The 19,037-nt window shown below is 35.6% G+C and overlaps 1 protein-coding gene across 2 annotated transcripts in view; it reads left to right on the forward strand.

Annotated features, from left to right (window-relative positions):
• ypel1 (yippee-like 1) overlaps positions 1-12,893 on the forward strand; it is a 29,774-nt gene extending 16,881 nt beyond the window's left edge. For both annotated transcript variants that reach the window (XM_039771561.1, XM_039771560.1), the window contains exons 3-5: positions 8,309-8,352; positions 8,964-9,072; positions 10,763-12,893. In XM_039771561.1, coding sequence (XP_039627495.1) covers positions 8,309-8,352; positions 8,964-9,072; positions 10,763-10,852 — 243 coding nt within the window. In that variant the 3' untranslated portion in view covers positions 10,853-12,893. The remainder of the gene's footprint in view (positions 1-8,308; positions 8,353-8,963; positions 9,073-10,762) is intronic.
• Positions 12,894-19,037: the final 6,144 nt, after the last annotated feature.

The raw sequence follows: 19,037 nt of genomic DNA on the forward strand, positions 1-19,037 counted from the left end.
TTTTTTGTTGAGTCATTTACTGATGAATGTGTTAGTGTGAGAGGAATATTCTATTTTTGGCTATAGTGGTAAATGAAAAAAGTCGCTGATTCCCAAATAGGATTTCAGAATGTGTTGTTTTCTCAGACATCTTCAGCTATATGTAAAGGGTTTTTGGCCATTTCATCCATCCATTATCCAACCCGCTATATCCTAACTACAGGGTCACTGGGGTCTGCTGGAGCGAATCCCAGCCAGCATGGGGCGCAAGGCAGGAAATAAACCCCGGGCAGAGGGCGCCAGCCAACTGCAGGGCATACACACCCACACACCAAGCACACAGTAGGGACAATTTAGAATCGCCAGTGCACCTAACCCTGCATGTCTTTGGACTGTGGGAGGAAACCGTTGCACCTGGAGGAAACCCACGCAGACACGGGGAGAACATGCAAACTCCACGCAGGGAGGACCCGGGAAGCGAACCCGGGTCTCCTAACTGCGTGGCAGCAGCGCTGCCATTTCATTAAAATTGCAAATACTGAGCTCTTAACTTCTTCCTTTTAATTATGACATTTTTATGAATATACCTATTTCATTTGAAGACCTCAAAGTCGGGCAATCAACAGAGCAATTATAAACTGTTGTTATTTTAGTGAAGGATAGTGTTTCCAAGGTAACGATGACTGATGTTAAGCTTTAAACTCAATGATCCAATCTATCAGTACACTGATGAGACCATAAAATGTGATAGATGTCAAATAGTACATAATAAAAAATGTGATAGATGTCAAATAGTACATAATAAAAAAGTGTGTGCAAAAATTATATATTCCTCATTTTCCACCTTGTAATGTGCTACCTTTTTAACATATTTAGAAGTAGAACTGCACAATGAAAACTGTCCTTCTCACAATTGCATTGTTACCTTGATTACATATTTTAAATAAAAAAAAAAATTGAGGAAAACTAACATCCATATTTAAGAAGTAACTAAGAAGCTTAAGTGTCCCTCTAATAAGGCTTAAAAAGAATTAATATATTTAGTAATGGGAAAGATTTCATTATGTTTTAATGAATTGCATCACAATTAATGCACAGTCTCTCAGGGATATACTTTTTAAGATAGAGTACTCAATACCTCTGCTGACATTCACATATTTACACAAGAAAATTAATCTCTCTCCATATTCCATATACAAAGATATGAAAGTTAATTTTTGGTTACAGAGATGAAGCGGGATATTTTGTTAAGCAGAAAATTAATCTCGTATTGTCACATGTCCTTGCGTACCTCCTATACAGGCAACCTATTTCACCCATGACAATATTTTTTCTCTGTTTATTATGGTAGCAAACTCTGCTAACCAATTTAGTGACTAATAGCAGTACTTCCACAATATATTACCAGGTGTATCCCAGGGACAAATGAAGTTCTATCCATATTCTTGTTCATTTTAGTTAAACAGATTTTGTCAGAGTGCTGTGTCCTGGCATATAAACGCTTATGTGTCATGTGTCAGTTTTGCTTGTTGAGTGTCAAACTAAACAAATTTTATTTCTATAATGTTGCCAAAAATTTTGGTGATAGTTAACTGTTGTATTTAAATATACATACATATGAAAGCACTATTTTGGTCCAGTGTTTGTCCAAAATTGATCCAATTTGAATATATTGTACAGCCTATAATCCATTTTCTTAGGAAAAACAAGTCTATCCAGATTTTTGTTGTCTTGGCTGCCATTTTTTTCAGCTTGAGGCTTGTGGGGTTTTAGAATAGCCTCGTTCCTTTGTCTTGCGAGTACATGCTCATTTTACTTGCCAGTCAATTAACAATGTGACATTGCAAGTTGCTTTACACATACAACAGAATTGGAATATATTATTAAATCCAACAAACTGTAAAATTAACACATTAAAAAATAACCATTTGTGTATCGAGAACAACTTGGTGTAGCAGTAAGGATAGAATTTAATACCATGTTGCAAAAGAGACTTTTCATAGGAAGGGTTCCTATTGGCACCCCTTTTAACCTATAGGCCTATAGGTAACAGTGAAGAAAAGTGTAATTTGGTCCATATTCTGTGAACCATTTGCCTTGCCATTTTTTTCCTGGCCTCAGCTTTTTGTTGGCCGGACAGACATCCCTGTCTATTGCTGTTTTGCCTGCCTTATGTTGGCCTTGCATGCTTCCACCCAGGCCATCTCTTTTGTACTTGCTCTCTTTCCAGGGTGTGCAACACTCCTAAAGATAATATGCTGGTGTGTGAAGGATGTTTCTTGCTGCCTTTATTTTTGAAACTGGAAACCTATTATGTGTATTACAAACATGAAGACTAAGACTCATTACAGAATAAATTGCCAAGTTAACGGTTGAACTTTTAAAGGTTGCCTTTCAAGTTAGTTTTGCACATCATGTGCTAATTATGTACTTTGTGAATGGCTAGAATATTTTGAAATTTTTGAATAAAGAAAAAGCTATTAAAAATACAGGTGGTTTTCAGTCTGAGTATCCAAAACTGTAAGATAAGAGAATGTTTTTCAAAAGTTGAGTAACTAAACTGTAAAACAGTATTATGCCGATATTAGATTTTCCTGTGTCACAGATTTGCAGTGATTATTTTTTGTTTGTTTTTAGAATGTTTTTCAAGGTGTTTTCTTTATCTGGTAGCAAGATGGTGCTTGCAAGCTCCAGAGTGGTAATTTATTTGATTTTTGGTCAACCCTTGTAAAGAAAAGCATTCAAAACCAGTTGGAACTTTTTTAAATGTGTGCGCGAAGACCATTAAGAAGAGAATTCAGTTAGTCCACCCTTGTTTGGAGCTGGGGATACTTATGGTATTTTGAGAGCACAGTGCCTTCTCTCTCCTTTAAACATGAACCTAATAAAGTTTAAACTTGCTGCTCAAATAACTTGTGTCTCCCCACTTGGGTATTTGCATACACTTTGGACACACCATGTAGAAATTACAACAGTGTGTACATAGTCAGTCTCTCTCTCTCTCTCTCTCTCTCTCTCTCTCTCTCTCTCTCTCTCAAATCAATAAAAAAAAAAACTGATCAGTTGACCACAATCGTTGTATATTAGTGGTGGCTTATTTTGTTGGTGGAATAATGCACTTGGGTGTAGTATTTATTAAATACTGCACTGGAACAAGGGTAAAGTCTTATGTATGTATATTATACAGTGTTTGTTCTCAAGGAGCAGACATTTGTTTTTCTGAATACCATACCCCCAGTGTAAAAATTTTAAATCGTTATTGGAAAATAGGACCCAATATAAGTTGTCTTGGCCCAGGTCAATTGCCATATTCTAATGGGAGGCCTTTATCCGCTGACTACTTATGTAATGCATTCTAGTTCAATAGAATAACTCCGTCCAGCCTCTATTGGTAATGTTTATCACTTTATTTCCTACTTGAATCCAGTTCTACTGATGATAAATAAATATGTTAACCATCCTAGAATTAGACAGTATTTGAATTTATTTGTTGTGCAAATTAACATTTGAACAGATATTTGACACACCTAATACGCAGTTAAGTAGCATAATAATTCACAGTCAGCATAAGCAAAGGGCTGCAGAGTATGAGAGTAACACGGATACATGCATCAAGTGAACCAATCGCTCTTTTTTTTAATTCAGGGTTATTTCCTACTGCCTAGCATTTTGTTGGGTTTTCCACTGGAGCCATGATGAAACTGATGCAAACTGGAAAACACACATATTATTCCTGAATGCCTTTATGTGTATATTAGAAGGCACATGTGTAATTTCTGAATGCTGTTATGTGTACTACTAATCTTTCCCTAGTATAAATGAATAGCTTACTAAAATGGTCGCATTGATATGTTGACAAATTAAAGATTTTTTCCAGAAGTCAAGCGGTAGGTACATTAGTGCCAAAAGGACGTGCATTTTATTTGTGGCAGGTGTTGGAATATCCTAGCTTGTTAAAAAGTTACTAAAAATGAATATTTAATGGATCCCTGTTTCATTCACATACCTTTTGTGCTACTTTTCCCACATTTTAGTTGTTTTACTATTTAACATTATTTTGGCTTTAATTACACAACCAAAAACACAAACTTCATATTGTTTATTTTCAGCAATGAGGTATTGCTGTTTTAGCAGTGCTGCTAACCATGGGCCTCCGTGATTAGTGCATTACATTGCGCATTATTAATTTGCCTCCTCTTTCATATATGAACTGAGTCACTCACATGTAGGAATAGGCACTTGCACTCCTCTTAAACAACACTATGAACTGCATTGGCTGGTTGAAAATGACTACAGTTGTCCATTCAGCAATCAATCCATGTCCATTATGTTAAGAAGACGAATGTGATTTATTGTTCCTGTTTCCAACTACATCATCCAAATGCTAGTCATAACCAATCGGTTATGTCCTTACACTCTCAAGGCATGCACAATCATTTTTTATTTTTGAAAAAATTCCAGAGTGGGTAAAAAATGACAATAACAAACTCTTTTTTGCCTTGAAACAACCGTTACATATTCAAGTGGTATTTTCATGATTTATTAAGTCTAACAATGTGGGATGTTAAAATAGTAGACACAATTCCAGCAATCCTAAGGTGAAATGGAAGAAATGGCCCATTAGTCCATGTGGTGTGGTGTTTATTTATTATTTAAAAAAAAAAAAAAACAGTATTTATTACCCTAATTATACAGAGTATGGCAGGGTGGCAAGTTACCTGTAAGACGTATATAACAGATAAAGGTACTAAGGTGAACTGTCTAAAAAATAAAAACACTTATTGTTTGCAAAAAAAAATCAAAAGTCAAATTAAACTGGCTTTCAAAAGTTTTCAGCAGTGGGTACTCATGGCAGCCATAGCTCTGAGCATGATTCAAATTGTGTGTATTTTGATTGGCTAAGAGGTCTGGAGTTAAAATAAACATGGTGTTATATTGAGCTAGTTACCATATCTCCCTCCACCCCCAAGAGTTGTTGGTTTTGTGGTGTAAAACTGTCCATGAAATTCACTTTAACCTTTAAGGTTCTTTTTAGATTGAAGGACAGGTTAATACTAGAAAAACAAAACTGTTAGCCTTGATTCACATAAGTCTTGTAGAACATTTAAGTCTATTCAACATTCTCTCAGCACAGATAAAGCTCAAATGCAAAGCAAGAATATCTCAACACTGGCCAAGGTTAGCTACCTCAAGTTTGTTAACTTGCCAGGGGCTAGAAGCCGTTCTGCTCAGGAGGCGTTTAGAAGCCAAGGGCTAACCACTACCCCTAACAGTACAATACCTAAATGGGCACGGTTTGTCTTATTAGCAATCATTGGTCATTGCTAAATGTCTGTAAACGCATTACTCAAACTATTTTAATCATTAATTATGTTTATCTGACGGAGAAGCCAGGTGTAAATGCTAGATATGAAGACATACAATGTGAACGATTCAAACCGTGGTCACACAGCAAGTTTCATCTCGGGTGGCTGTGGCTTTGGTTTGCATTCTTTGCTTTCTTAAACCAGGCGTCATGCTTGGGAGTGAGGAGGCAGTCTGTAGGTGGCAAAGTCAGACTGAGTTGTCTTCTCTTTGGCAGTTGTTTCTCTCTCTCTCTCATCCTAGTCTAGGCAGTTAACGATGTCTCTCTGGCGTTGTCCTGTTAAAATCCTTTGAAATTATAGGGTCTTGCTGACTGCCCCTTTTCACAATAAAACCCTGCCTTATCTAAAATATTGTAACTGTCAAAGTTTGGAACAACCGATCAGGTTGATTAAGTTACTTTTGTCTAGACACAAAACCTATTCATCTTAAAGTACCATGCCTCTATTTTAAATATTCTTAAAAGCATTAACTCACCGGTCACTTTATCTAAGCTGAAATATTGTATTATAATAAACAATGTTTCCCCCAGAATTCCTGTCTATTTTGCATACACCTCAGAATTTTATCTACTTCCAAAATAAGGCAGTCTTGGGGAAATACCTCATAAATACCATGTTTGAGTGTACTTTCAGTTACAGAACATTTCCCACATGAGCTCTGAGCCCACAACTTCGGAGTCATTATCTAAATAATTCTAAAATAAAAACAGACTGAAATTAATATTATAAGTGGTATTTTACATACTGTAAAAGCTAAATTTTCCAACTGCATTACACCAGTCAAAACCATTGCAGTAGTCCGCTATGAAGCCACCAACTTGTGTTTGTTTTAAGACCATGCCTGTGTTCATTCTACTCCAAAGCATTCTAGGTCTAGGCTAACAGTCCTCTTTTGTGGTGCCATGTACAAAATAAAAAGCAACTTGGAGGTTTGGCATGTGTGTTGCACACATTAACATTATAACATATGCCATTGAAATCTGTAATATTTTTTCTTCTAAATATAGTAGTGCATAGTGTTCTCGTATAAGATCATTAGTGCTGTTGGCTACCCTCTGGGAGAGTTCAAAGGAGCAACTTTGAGGTTTAGCATGTGTATTCCACACATTAACCTTGTAACTTATGGCTCTTTTAAATAATTTGTCACTGGTATATTGCATAAAATATATAAAAATGTTTTTTTTTTCTAAATATGTAGTTCATAGTGTAATTAAATTAAACTAATGTAATCTTGTAATGTACTGCCTCCCAGTAATTTGTTGATACTCCCTGAAGTTCTAGGAGGACATGTTAAAATTTCACTTCAAGTGAAGCCAAAGCGGTCCTTTGAACATTTAATTGTGTAAAATTAATATTTGCATTCATGAAGACTGTTTGTATACTGAGGAATGGTAGTGGTGTTGGACAGGTATGTTTGGTAAGGCAGTTTAGTAAGTGGAGAAAGTAGGATCTTTCGTTAAAGCTTCAGATTAAAGTAATCAAATTAACAAAATTATTCATTTTCATAATTATGTTTGTATAACTTCAGTGTGAATTGTTTGGGTTGAAGGTAAAGTCAGGGCAGACTTGCTAATTTGTCGCCGTGGTTTGTCAACCTGTGATACTTAAAAATCATGAAAAGTTCAATTAAAGCTGGCAGCTGACATGGCAGTGGTAAAGCTAATTTGCAGTTGAAAAAGAAAAGCTGATCTGGGTTCTCTGGCTTGAGTCACAACAGCCAGAGGATAAGGACCTAGTAAGAAATGCTGTTCATGTCTAATGTGCATCATGTACCCTATGGAAGGATGTGATGCATTTTACAAATTCTGTGTTTTCCAATCACTAAACCATGGCATATTGTATTGCAGCCAAAAGTGGGTCAGTCGCTATGAGGTTTATCAGACAAAAAATTGAACTGGGTGAATTTAACAGCTGATCTTATATTTTTAAATTTAACAGCACTGTAATAAAATGTGTACACTTGATTTCTATCGGGAACAAATGATTAAGAAGTGTGTGTGTGTGTGTGTGTGTGTGTGTGTGTACACATGAAATATATATAAATGTATTGTAATTTGCCTTGCTGACATTTTTCCTCTGTCAGAAGTGGTGTTCAAGCAAAAGCAGAATTGGAATCTGTGCCATATGCAACAATTCTTTATCTGTAGCTAAATTTAAAATATGCTGGCTAGTGCTGTTCAGCCAAGCAGAGCAGTAAATCTATAAAGATCTCTCGAAGCTCTTTTTGTGTTGTAATTTGGAGGGAAAGGAGGATGACTAGAAGGTTGTTGCGTTTTGTCCCACAGATTTCCTTATATCTAGCGGGGTGTGACTTCAAGAATACACCCTGCTGTCCAACATATCTACAGGCTGCCTGACCATATATGCAGTAGCTTAACGAAAGTGAGTTACATTGATTGCTTTTAGGTGCTTTATTATAATTAAAAAGAAAAGCTCTATGGCAGAAAAGTACAGTATCCTAAACATTGACTTAGAGCAGCATGCCATTGTCCAAATTCCTTCGTTCATTTCACAAAGCTTCGTTTGAGATTCTGTGACTTCTAAAAGTATATATGAAGTGAAATATTAAACACTCAAAAATGATTCAGAGTGCATTTAGAAGTTAATGCATCTAGTCCTCCCTTGATAGGCTTTGCAATTTTGTTTTCCTGGCATTACTTTGATATACTTCTGAATAATATTCAAACAAACTGGTACATAGAGTATGAATTGTGAAAATTATTAGAATTTTGTGTCATTTGTAAATGTTCTTAAATTGTGGATTAGCAAAAATGAAGTAATTATAATGAAGGTTTTTACCTGCAGCACCTTGATCCATATACTATATGTTCCTCGATCATGTGTTTTGTTTTGTTTTATTTTTTTTGTCATCTTGAAAAAGTGTATTGTACTTTTTAAGCAGTTACAATTTGTGGCTGATTTGCAATGGATTTCAACCTTTTTTTTTTTTTTTTTTTCAATAGTCATTCCAGGGCAGTCAAGGCCGGGCCTATCTCTTCAACTCTGTGTAAGTATGACTGATCTTCATTTGCATACTGTATGTCTGCTGTTGCTATAGAAGAAGAAACAATGCTTTAAAGGTTGTTTTCTCCTTCTTTGTTCATAACTTATGTAGTTTAGGTGGTGCCTTCTGCCGTGGTATGAATAGCGTTTAGTTCACACTTTGAATTGATCCACCCATCCATCCATCCATTTTCCAACCCGCTGAATCCGAACACAGGGTCACGGGGGTCTGCTGGAGCCAATCCCAGCCAACACAGGGCACAAGGCAGGAACCAATCCCAGGCAGGGTGCCAACCCACCGCAACTTTGAATTGATCTTTACTTGGACTGTAGTAGGATGATGAAAGGCTAGTGTATGACTATGCTGAAACATTACAGTTTTTAGAAACCGAAATTTCTAATGTGCCTTAGAGTCCCTAAATTCTTTTTCTTTGTATGAAAGATTTTTTTCTCAATGTTAAGATTATATCCATTTTAACAATTTTCCTATAAAATGTTTTTTGTAATTTATGCAATTCTACCTTACTTAATTCTCTTTAAGGTCAAGTTTAAAATTTTGCTATTTACTATGTACACATTGTTATGTTTTAATGATCACATTCTCCTTTTATATAGTGTGAATGTGGGCTGTGGTCCTGCAGAAGAAAGGGTCTTATTGACTGGCTTGCATGCTGTCGCTGACATCTACTGTGAAAACTGCAAAACCACATTAGGATGGAAATATGTAAGTAGTTTGGCACAACTATTCTTTCTATAGTAGAAGCAGAGCTATCTTGGCTATAGCTTTATATACAGCCTTTTTAACTGTGAGCTTTGAGTTGAAAAAACTGTCTCAGACCCTCTTCATATGTCACCATAGAATCAAGGGGCAGGGTATTTTTATGGAGGTCATACCAATATTAGGAACATTTTCTTGCCATAGCTGTTATCTCATAGAATGTTTACACCTGCAAGAGAAATATAAAAATACATTGCTTGCATTTTCTTTATCTCTGTCCTGGTCAGACCAGCATTTATAGTGTGTATCAAACCAAGAGCCAAGTTTTAAATATATAAACTAAATGTGAAATGTACACTTGCATCTGCTTTATATTTATCACAATTTGATAGTGTAGGAGGTAGAAATTTGTTTGAAAATAGACTTTGTATGGGAAAACAATATCTGCGCTATGTATAGGTTTCCACGTTTACCCATAGTGTCCATATTTAATATTATATCCTTTTATCATTCTGTATTTTATTTGCAATTCCTTAATATGTGTTTTCCTCACTAATTACAAGTTATGCCTGTAAGTGGATGTTATATGTGCCTTCTGCTGTAATCGCTCCACTGAGTTTAAAATAAATAAAAAAAACCTTTACTTGCACTTTTAGCTAAAATGGAAATTCAGATATAAGGATTGGTGTGGTATGATTTTTGTTTCTTTTCTGCTAGTTAAGTTGGATGAGTCAGAAAACTATTACAGGTATGCTTGAAATATTGATAGTAACCTTGACTGCTACATTTAGAGCTGCATTTCTACCTTGTAATTGAATTGCTTTTATGGTTACTGTGCTTTCGAGCCAAATGTATTTCTTAACACTGCATCAAAAAAGATCGGTAGAAAATAACCGTGGAGAGAGACTTCATTCTGCATCTTAATTTTTTAATTTCCCTTTTCTCTGAAATGGTCCTTTGATGGAGAATTAACAGTGCCATATTAGTTTTTTTTTTGCAAAAATATTTGGCAATTAAATAAGGGAAAAGAAACTATTACTACAGAACATGCTGCATGATACCAATGGTATGCTAAATGCTATGTAATACTCATGAAGTGATAATATGTAGACCTGTAATAAAACAGAATGGCATTATACCGGACAACACAAGGGATTATTTTGACTACTTTTATATTGGTTTCTCTGTGCATACTCTTTGTGATATCACTACTATATATACAATATGCAAAGTTAAGTCAAATACTGTCTAAATACTCAAAGGCTATGAGTTTTAATGTAGGAGGACTAAGTTTTTAAAGTTTTTCAGGGCTGGTGTTTGAAATATAAATTTTACTTGAAGCCATTGAGAAATTATTCTTTATTCTCAAAAAAGACTTTGGCAAGATGACCCTTAGGGACATTTCTTCAAAACTGAGAAATCTGGGCCAACAACCTCTTTCAACCTTTTTAATAAAGTGGCTCACATTGAGTATACTTTCCAAACAAAGTGCTCCGAGTATAATGAATATCAACACTTTGGGGGGGACTCGTTTAGATAGCCGTACTTGAGTTAACTTGCTTTCCATGTCCGTGGTTTTTCTGGTCTGCTGATTTTCAACATTAGGTTACCAGTCTAGCAAGGTGGGCACTAGTTAACCAGTTGAATATTTCATATGCCTTGTCTAAAATTAATTTGATGCTCTTCTTTTCCACAGGAACATGCGTTTGAGAGCAGTCAAAAATACAAGGAAGGGAAATTTATTATTGAACTAGCTCACATGATTAAGGACAATGGCTGGGAATAAACCTGCAGATGTGTTTTTTTTTTTTTGGAGAGACCACCACCATTATAAGACTGAAATTCTGTCAGGGACTTTTTTTTTCTCTTCTTCTTTTTTTTCACGTCTCCTCTCAGAATAGTCCCAGGGGAAAAAGATACCATATTTTTCAGTTGGCGCTACTTAATTTGCTTTTTAGAATGTTCTTTCCTATTTTTAAACTTTTTTTTTTTTGGACGGGGAACACTTGCATCATATATGGTTTTGCCCTGCTATGTTCTCTAATCTATTTAAACAATGTTGTTCGGAGAAATTAATTTTTAACATCACATCATATGCGTGAATGCAGTGAAGTCCCACTTGGCTGGATTGTGAACACTTCTTTGTAGGACTCTTTTTGATGGCTGACTGGTATTACTGGTTAGCATTCTTCTCCTTGGACTCCTGCCTTATTTCAACCTCTAGCCTTGACCTGCTTGCATTTTAAGCAGTTTGTTCAGGGTGAATGATGGAAGTTAAATTTGGTCAGATGCAGCAAATAATTTTTTACAGGCAAGGATGAGGTTGAGGTGAAGTGGAATTGAACTTGATGGAAATTATATTTGCCTATTCCTCTCCTGTTCTCATTTCCCTCAGTGAAAATGAGGTCCACAACAGCACATCTTGAATATAGAAACTTTGCGGCTGGTTTTCCGCTATCAAGATTTGGAAAAGCATGAATTGATGGTTGGTTGGGGAGGGGGTTAATGATTTTACTGTGTAGAATCTGCCAATGCACCCTAAAATATTCTTCCTAATTTTGACGAGAAGCGTAATTTAATACAGTTGTTCGTTACTTGGCAAATATTTATGTCCAACATTGGGGGTGGGGTTGTTATGATTGTTTGTTGGAATGGGGTGGGTTTGGGGGCTGAAGGTTGCTGGAAAACCTAACGCCCTGAGGGATGTTGCAATAAGTGTATCCAATAATAATCTGAAAGGCTTCTCCTTTTTGTACTTTTCAGACTACACACTAAATTTGCAAAGAGACTGGCATTATGGACTATTTAAATGTCCCAAAGTAAAAGAAAATGTATTTAAGAGATTTATGACAGTTTGCTGCTATTGAACTAATCAGTAGAACATATTTATTCCTGCCGTTTTTTGCAGTTTTTTCCCCCTTTATGATGTCCTGGCATGTCCTTTCCAGATGCCCAATGCTGTGCAATGCACAATATTGTTTAAAAAAAAAAAAAAGAAAGATAAAAGTGAATTATATGTCCTTTGCTATGGGGAGAGAGAGAAATGGCTTTTTTGTATTTTTTTCCAAATAGTATAGGATGCGTTATTTGCACTTCTTGACCAAAATCTGATTAAGGTGGTAAGTAAAGCATCCCCTGAAAGTCTTCTGACTTAGCTCTTTCTTGGTATTCCTTACAGGTAAATTTAGATTGTCATGAAGGGTCCAGTGTAGAGTAGAGTGTCTGTTACATCCCTAAAATGAAACTGATTGTATACATTTAAACCAGCATATGACATTTCTGTAAACTCCGAATGTTAGTAGAGAAATGTCACTAAAATGTGGAAGTGGCAATAGGGGGTGTTACATTTCATGGAATGGCTAAATGTTTCCAGTAGCTGATATGTAGAGAGGTCAGTCTGGATACTGAACCTATTATACAGCAGGATGATTTCATTTTTTTTTTTTTTTAATAAACCTACTTGAAAAAATACAGATGGAAAAAACTTAGGAAAGAGTTTTCCCTGTAACGGTTTTGTACATATAATAAACATATTTAAAGTTTTATACGTATTTCTACTGGGCAAGTGACTTTACTTCCCAAAACTTGAAGCACTTTTGTTAACTGTACCTATGGCTTTATTTGTTGAGTTTCACACTATGGCACAGTTTTGTTGAGGAGCCAGTGGAAACAGCGTGATTCTTTTATTGTTGTTTTTGTTTGCTTTCTTCAGTTCTGACAGTAGTAACCTCTTTCTGGGACCAAGTGAACGCACCATGAGCTGGTTTCTCCTGGAACAGTTGTTCATTAGCCGTGATCAGAGAGAGTATAAGGGAGTTGCTCATGATGATAAATTTTTTGGGAATATACTCCCTATTGGTCGCCATCACCACACATCACAAATTGACTTCTTTGGTAGGATTTCAAAATATTGCGTTTTGAGACTCGTGTAAAACATGCCTCAGGAAAATAAACATTTTTATTTCATGTCTCTCTAATATACAAGCTTAAAATCAACAATTAGTTGCTTTATCACAGCATAGCAAGATTACATGGCTGCTCACCTTTACGGATATATAAAATCTCTGAAGCCTTCTTGTCCCAAGCAGGTATTTACCCTTAAATGTGTCTTGATGACAAACTCTAAAATCCTTTGATTGTATGGAAAAATGTTACTCTGAAGATGGTAGTGTGTCGTTTCACAGTTAATGAAGCAGTATGCAAAAGAAAAGATTACAATTGCAGAGTGTTATTTTCATAGGACTGTTTCGAAAACAAAGTGGGTACAGACATCAAAAAAAAAAAAGATCTGAAGCATGTTGTATTTATAATGGTTTTATTGCGTCGTGCCTGATATTTTTTCTTTCCTTACAATGCAAAAAAAATAAATAAAAATTGAGATATATATATATATATATATATATATATATATATATATATATATATATATATATATATATATGAAAATAAATATTTGCTTTTGTTTGTTTTGTTTTGGCTTTGCCATCCACCTTAGGACAAAAATAAAATGTATGTATGTCACATTTGTCTGACGTTTTTACTGTATTGTATCAACTACAGATATTACAATAAACTCTTTTAATGGTTAAAAAGCCTTTTAGTGATTATTTTGCCTGTGGAAGTAGTAAGTGTCCTTAGTTTTGGTTTATAGGCTTCCAGTTAACAAGCTAATGGTCACTCAAAGTTAAGATAGACTGTGAGTCTCGGCTTACATGGTACATTATAGCCACTAGTTCAACTTGAATCCATTCATCCCATTGTAAATCACTTATCCAGAGCAGGTGCTGTTCTCTCTCGTATTGCTGTTTATGCAGTGGGGTACATAAGTTCAGTATTTTGTTGGCTATAGCAGATTGATCCACAATTATTGGCAGCTCTGATAAAGATGGGGTGTCGAGAGAGAAACACCTTACCTTGATCTCACTCTGAAAAAATGATCTACAACCTTTCACTGAAGTACATTTATTCTGATTAAAAATAATTCCTCATCAAGAAATGATTTTTAATAAACCAACACATGCTACAATTAATGACACCCTCATATTTAATTCTTTGTACATCCTCCCTTTGACAATAAAGTAGTGTTGAGTCTTCTCCTATAACATTTTATAAGGTTAGAGAATATAGAGCAGACAATCAGAATCACAGAATTTGTCCAGATGATTTAGGATTCAAAGTCCTCGTGTGTCCTCTCCTTTTCGACTCATACCACAGGATTTTAATGGGGTTTAGGTCCATGGAGTTTGCTAAACGCTACTTGAACACAGGTCCAAGTGCTGATGTGTGTGGTTAAATGACAGAAAATGCTGTCTTGGAGGTGGTATGTGATAGTTTTGGATACTTAACTGACCCTAAGATGCTACTTTTTGTGTATTTCTCCCAACAGTGATCCTTGGGGACTTTTTTTTTTATCTCTTTTACCATCTTGTTCATTGGGGCAAAATAAACTTGGGTAATATTAACTTTTTTAATTATTACTGTAACTAAGTATGGGAATTTTAAGGCAAGTAGCATTTTTCAGTAGCTAGTCTTTGACTTCTAAAGGTCATCATACTTTTTTTTTTTTCTTTTGAGATGTTTATTATTCTTCCCATGTTGATGAATGAATAAACAGAATTTGGCCTCTGTGCCACCTCGCATTTATACCTCAGTGAGTCAAAGTCACGGATTATTGCTTGAAAGTTCTACACACTCTGATAAATATAGAAGTAAATAGGGGGAAAACCTTTAATTACGTTATTAATTTAAGGCGCTAGAAATATTTGAGGCAATTTTTTTTTTTTTAAATAATTTATGAAGGATTATTTACTCTTGGAATACATTTTTGTTCAATTAATTGTTGGATCTTACTTTTTTCTTTTATTCATTTAAACACTTCTTTACCAGGCATTCCAATAACTGGAGGGAACACAGATGTACACAACCCGAATTCCAAAGAAGTTGGGACACTGTAAAATGTAAATAAAAACAATTCAGTTGTTGAGCAGCTAAAATCCTTTATCAAACAAGAATGGGACAACATTCCTCTCCCAAAAGTCCAGCAACTGGTCTCCTCAAGTTCCAGATTTATTTATTTATATCAAGCGGTGATGCTATGCAGTGTAAACCTCGCCCTGTCCCAACTTTCAAATTTAAAATGATTTTATTCTTAAAATGTTACATTTTCTCAATTTAAACATTTGATTTGTTTTCTATATACTAATGTGAAAGAAATAAGGGTTTATGATATTTGCAAGTCATTGCATTGTTTTTATTTACATTTTTCACAGCATCTCAGAGTGTCAGGTTTGTGGGCTTGGAGACTTTTAATGCTGTAGAAAACATTTTGTAGCCTTCCCCAAGTATGTGCCTCAACACAGTCCTGTCTCAAAGATGTACAGTCAAGTCCTTCGATTTAATGACTTGATTTTTGCTTTGATATGCATTTCAACCGTGGCACCTTTGTATATAGAGCAGTGTGCCTTTCCTAATGTGTGCAATCAATTCAATTGACCACAGGTGGACACTAAACAAGGAACAGAATCTCTCAATGAAATCTGATTTAGGTGTTGAATTATTTGTCTGAATTACCTATGTTAAATATGATATTTCAGCTTTTCTTTTTAATACATTAAGGGGAATTCAGTGTTATTTGAGGAAGGAAAAAAAATATTTTTTAGCAAAAGGTTGCAATATAACTGTGTAAACTGAGGAGGCGTCTAGGCACTTTCTGAATGAACTGTATATTGTACAATGGACACAGGTGCAAATGAGATCAGCTTAACTCATAATCTGTTGGCTCTCCTTGCATCTCATTAGAGCTCAGCTGTAGGCTAAGGAAAAACTAAACTGTTGCAGTTTTCAAATTTTGAAAAGCAAGTTCTCTAAAGTTTTGAAGACTGTGGCTCTTCAGATCTTATTTTGACACTCTTAGTAGTCATTGACTGAACAGGAATTTCAATTGTTTCATGTATTGCGTACTGTTTGTTTGTTCGGAATTGCATCTTGTGTCATCTTTGAAAACATCCTGCTCTCACAAGGTAAGCTGCATGGTTAATTAAAAAATATATTTTTTGTAGTTTGTGCACAACTTAAATCAAAATGAAAACTGTTGGAATTGTAAAATTTTGCAAAATAATTGGAGGACAGAGAAATGCCCCAGAGTGAATGTTGGTTGAAAGTAATATTGTGAGACATCTAGGTAGTGTGCAGACTGCATTGAGAAGTGTTGAGCACATGCCTGTAATTTTGAGAAATGTCTAGGATACTAAGCTAATGCTACAGTATAGAGTTTAACATGGTAGAACTACCAAGGACTGGAGTTTTGAATTACCTTAAAATGTGAGAGTGTCATTGGAAGTTATGTAACTAAAGCAACTGATACCTTGAAAATGGGATGCTTAGATTCCAATTCAGCCCCTTTTGTCGTTTTTCATTATTTTAAGAATGGAGAGAAAAGGAGTAGTCGGTTTAGCCCATCACATGTTTAAATGTTTGCTATATGTTCATTGAATTGCAAATGGGTGAGTGCACGTAACATCTTCTGATTACTGGCACATATCTGTTAGCTTGTCTCTTTGTAGTTGGGGCCTTTTCTGTTTAACATCTTGGCATACCCAATTGCCTTGTTTCATACATGATCTTTTTTGTGTTTTGGAGCTGTAAGGTTCAAAGTGAGTACACATTTAAACATTAATTTACCCCATACAGAGCCTCCTTTTACCTTGTGAGTTTTATCTTGTCTCTTTAATCAGCAATTGCTACTAAAAACATGCACATTCTGCTGACCAGTCTGTTTCAAATTAAATCTATTTTTACCAGAGGGAAAGGCTGAATTTAGAAACGGAGATGGAAGACAGCTGTCAGAAAGCCTTACTGCCAAGGTAAACTGTCGCTCTGCAACTTGCATTGACACTGTGCTGAGGCACTTTCAATAACACTATAATTATGTGAAATTAGCAGATCATTATTCAGGTCCTACAGCATGGTTTCCATTCTCTTGCTGGATGCCGATTCCAGCTGTAATTACATGGTTACCACTTGGTAACTACTCGACTCTTTTGACATTTTCAGTACTTTCAGTCCCAACATTCTTTGAGTGTGCTTCTGACCATCAGAAAAGGCCAAAATAAATACATGTTTATGAAGAGTAATGCCCCATTGTTCACTTGTCATTTACATCTATTAGATCCAGCCAAAGTGTAGTTCAAGTGTATTTTACTTGCTGTGTGCCTCTCATACGCTGAAATTCTTTTTATACCGCTACTCCCAAGAGCAAGAATGCAACTTGATTTGTTACTTTTCTGCATTCATAAGCAACCATGCGTGTTGTGGGGTTTAATATTTGAATCCAACCCTCAAACCCCAATGTTGTGGGCATTCTTCAGTTTGAATACTCTGTTCTTTGTTTCCTCTTATGTATAAGCTACTTTTATAGCTAGGGTGTTCTAGTATCTGTCTTTAGCGGACAATTGTCTGAAAGTAGTTGTCTATTTTACACACTTGGTAGAGGTTGCTGGCTTTAAGCATGTGCTGGTTTATTTAACCTTCTTCATCATGTAAATAACATACCAAATGGACTGGAATATATTATGTGTAATGTTGGTGTAAGTGGTATTTACTAGTGTCTGTGGTATTGGGCCATAAAGTATTAGTGTGTCTATTTTGTCTTAATTAACCCTGCTAGTACTATTATAGTTGAAGTAGAAAGCTCCATCCATTTTCTTATTCCACTTAGCCCATTTCATAGTTTCAGGGAGACACATATCACCCCAGCAGAAATGAAGCAAGACCCGAATCAATTCTTGATGGAAGCGTAATCTGTTGAATGACCTGCTCACTCTGCATTTTCAAAAGGCCATTTGAGCAAGCTTTAGGACAAATGCACTTCTCAGTTGTTGGTTACTTTTGTTAAGAATCCACCAATTATAGAAATATGCTACATCAAAACAAAACTCTGCTGAATGTATATGCAAAGGATTCCCTTCCCACTCAAGACACTACAAACTAACAAAAGAGTCTCTCTTTATGGTCTGTGGGGTAATGAGGTTTTAGTAAGTCTGTTGCTTTCTGCTTGCACCACCATAGAATGTGCCATCATTAAGGAACTGCTTTGCTGTACAGTTTAGTTTTATTTACATGTTTATGTGACTGTTAGACAGAACAACACTGCAAGTGAGTCATAAATCTTTCTTATCTCTGACTCTGCAGGCAAAAAATAAGCCTGTATCAGGTGATGCAGGTACACCCCGCAGGCAATGTGTCTTCTGCTTTGCAGATTCTAAAAGCAGAGCTCAATAAAAAAAAAATACAACATTTTTCCTCTGCCTATTAATGGCAGTGATCAAAGCCTGACATAAGAGGTTTTATTCTACCCATGGGGATAAACGAATGGTGGAAAAATTGACCCTGTGGGAGTCCTGTCCATTCCTAAAGGGTTGGAAATCAATATCCTTACCATGGGCAAAAGAGTAGATAGACTTCAATACAACTTTCTTCATGTTTCCATTTTCTGCACCAGCAGATCATTGTCCTTGTCAATTATATACCCATCCTCTGCAATTCAGGAAACAATGGTGCAAACAGTCTGGTCGAGTTGTGCTCTTCTTATACTAAGAAATGTGCTGCTTTTGGCTCACAGATACAGAGAATAAGACGCATCTTAATTTTATGTACATTGTTCTCAGTGTTTTGGGTTTAAATGTTTGTTAACCTGTTTTAAAGATCCATGGATTATTTTATACCTTTTGATGATTTGAATTCGGGGAAATGTACATCTGTCTTCTCCACCATTTAATGCAGTCTCTCTGAGAGAGGAGATTGTTTGTTTGTTTGTTTATTAGTCAATTGCTGGTAAATTCTGTCGAGAAATTTTCAGCAATATTTGAATTACTGAAAAAGCATTACATACATTAATTTCTAGTAGAAATACCTTTTCTGCGTACACTGCAAATTTGTGAACATAATTTTACTGCATTTATAGTTTATGGTCT

Source organism: Polypterus senegalus, chromosome 12 (genome assembly GCF_016835505.1).
Source record: "Polypterus senegalus isolate Bchr_013 chromosome 12, ASM1683550v1, whole genome shotgun sequence".
Lineage (NCBI taxonomy): Eukaryota > Metazoa > Chordata > Cladistia > Polypteriformes > Polypteridae > Polypterus > Polypterus senegalus.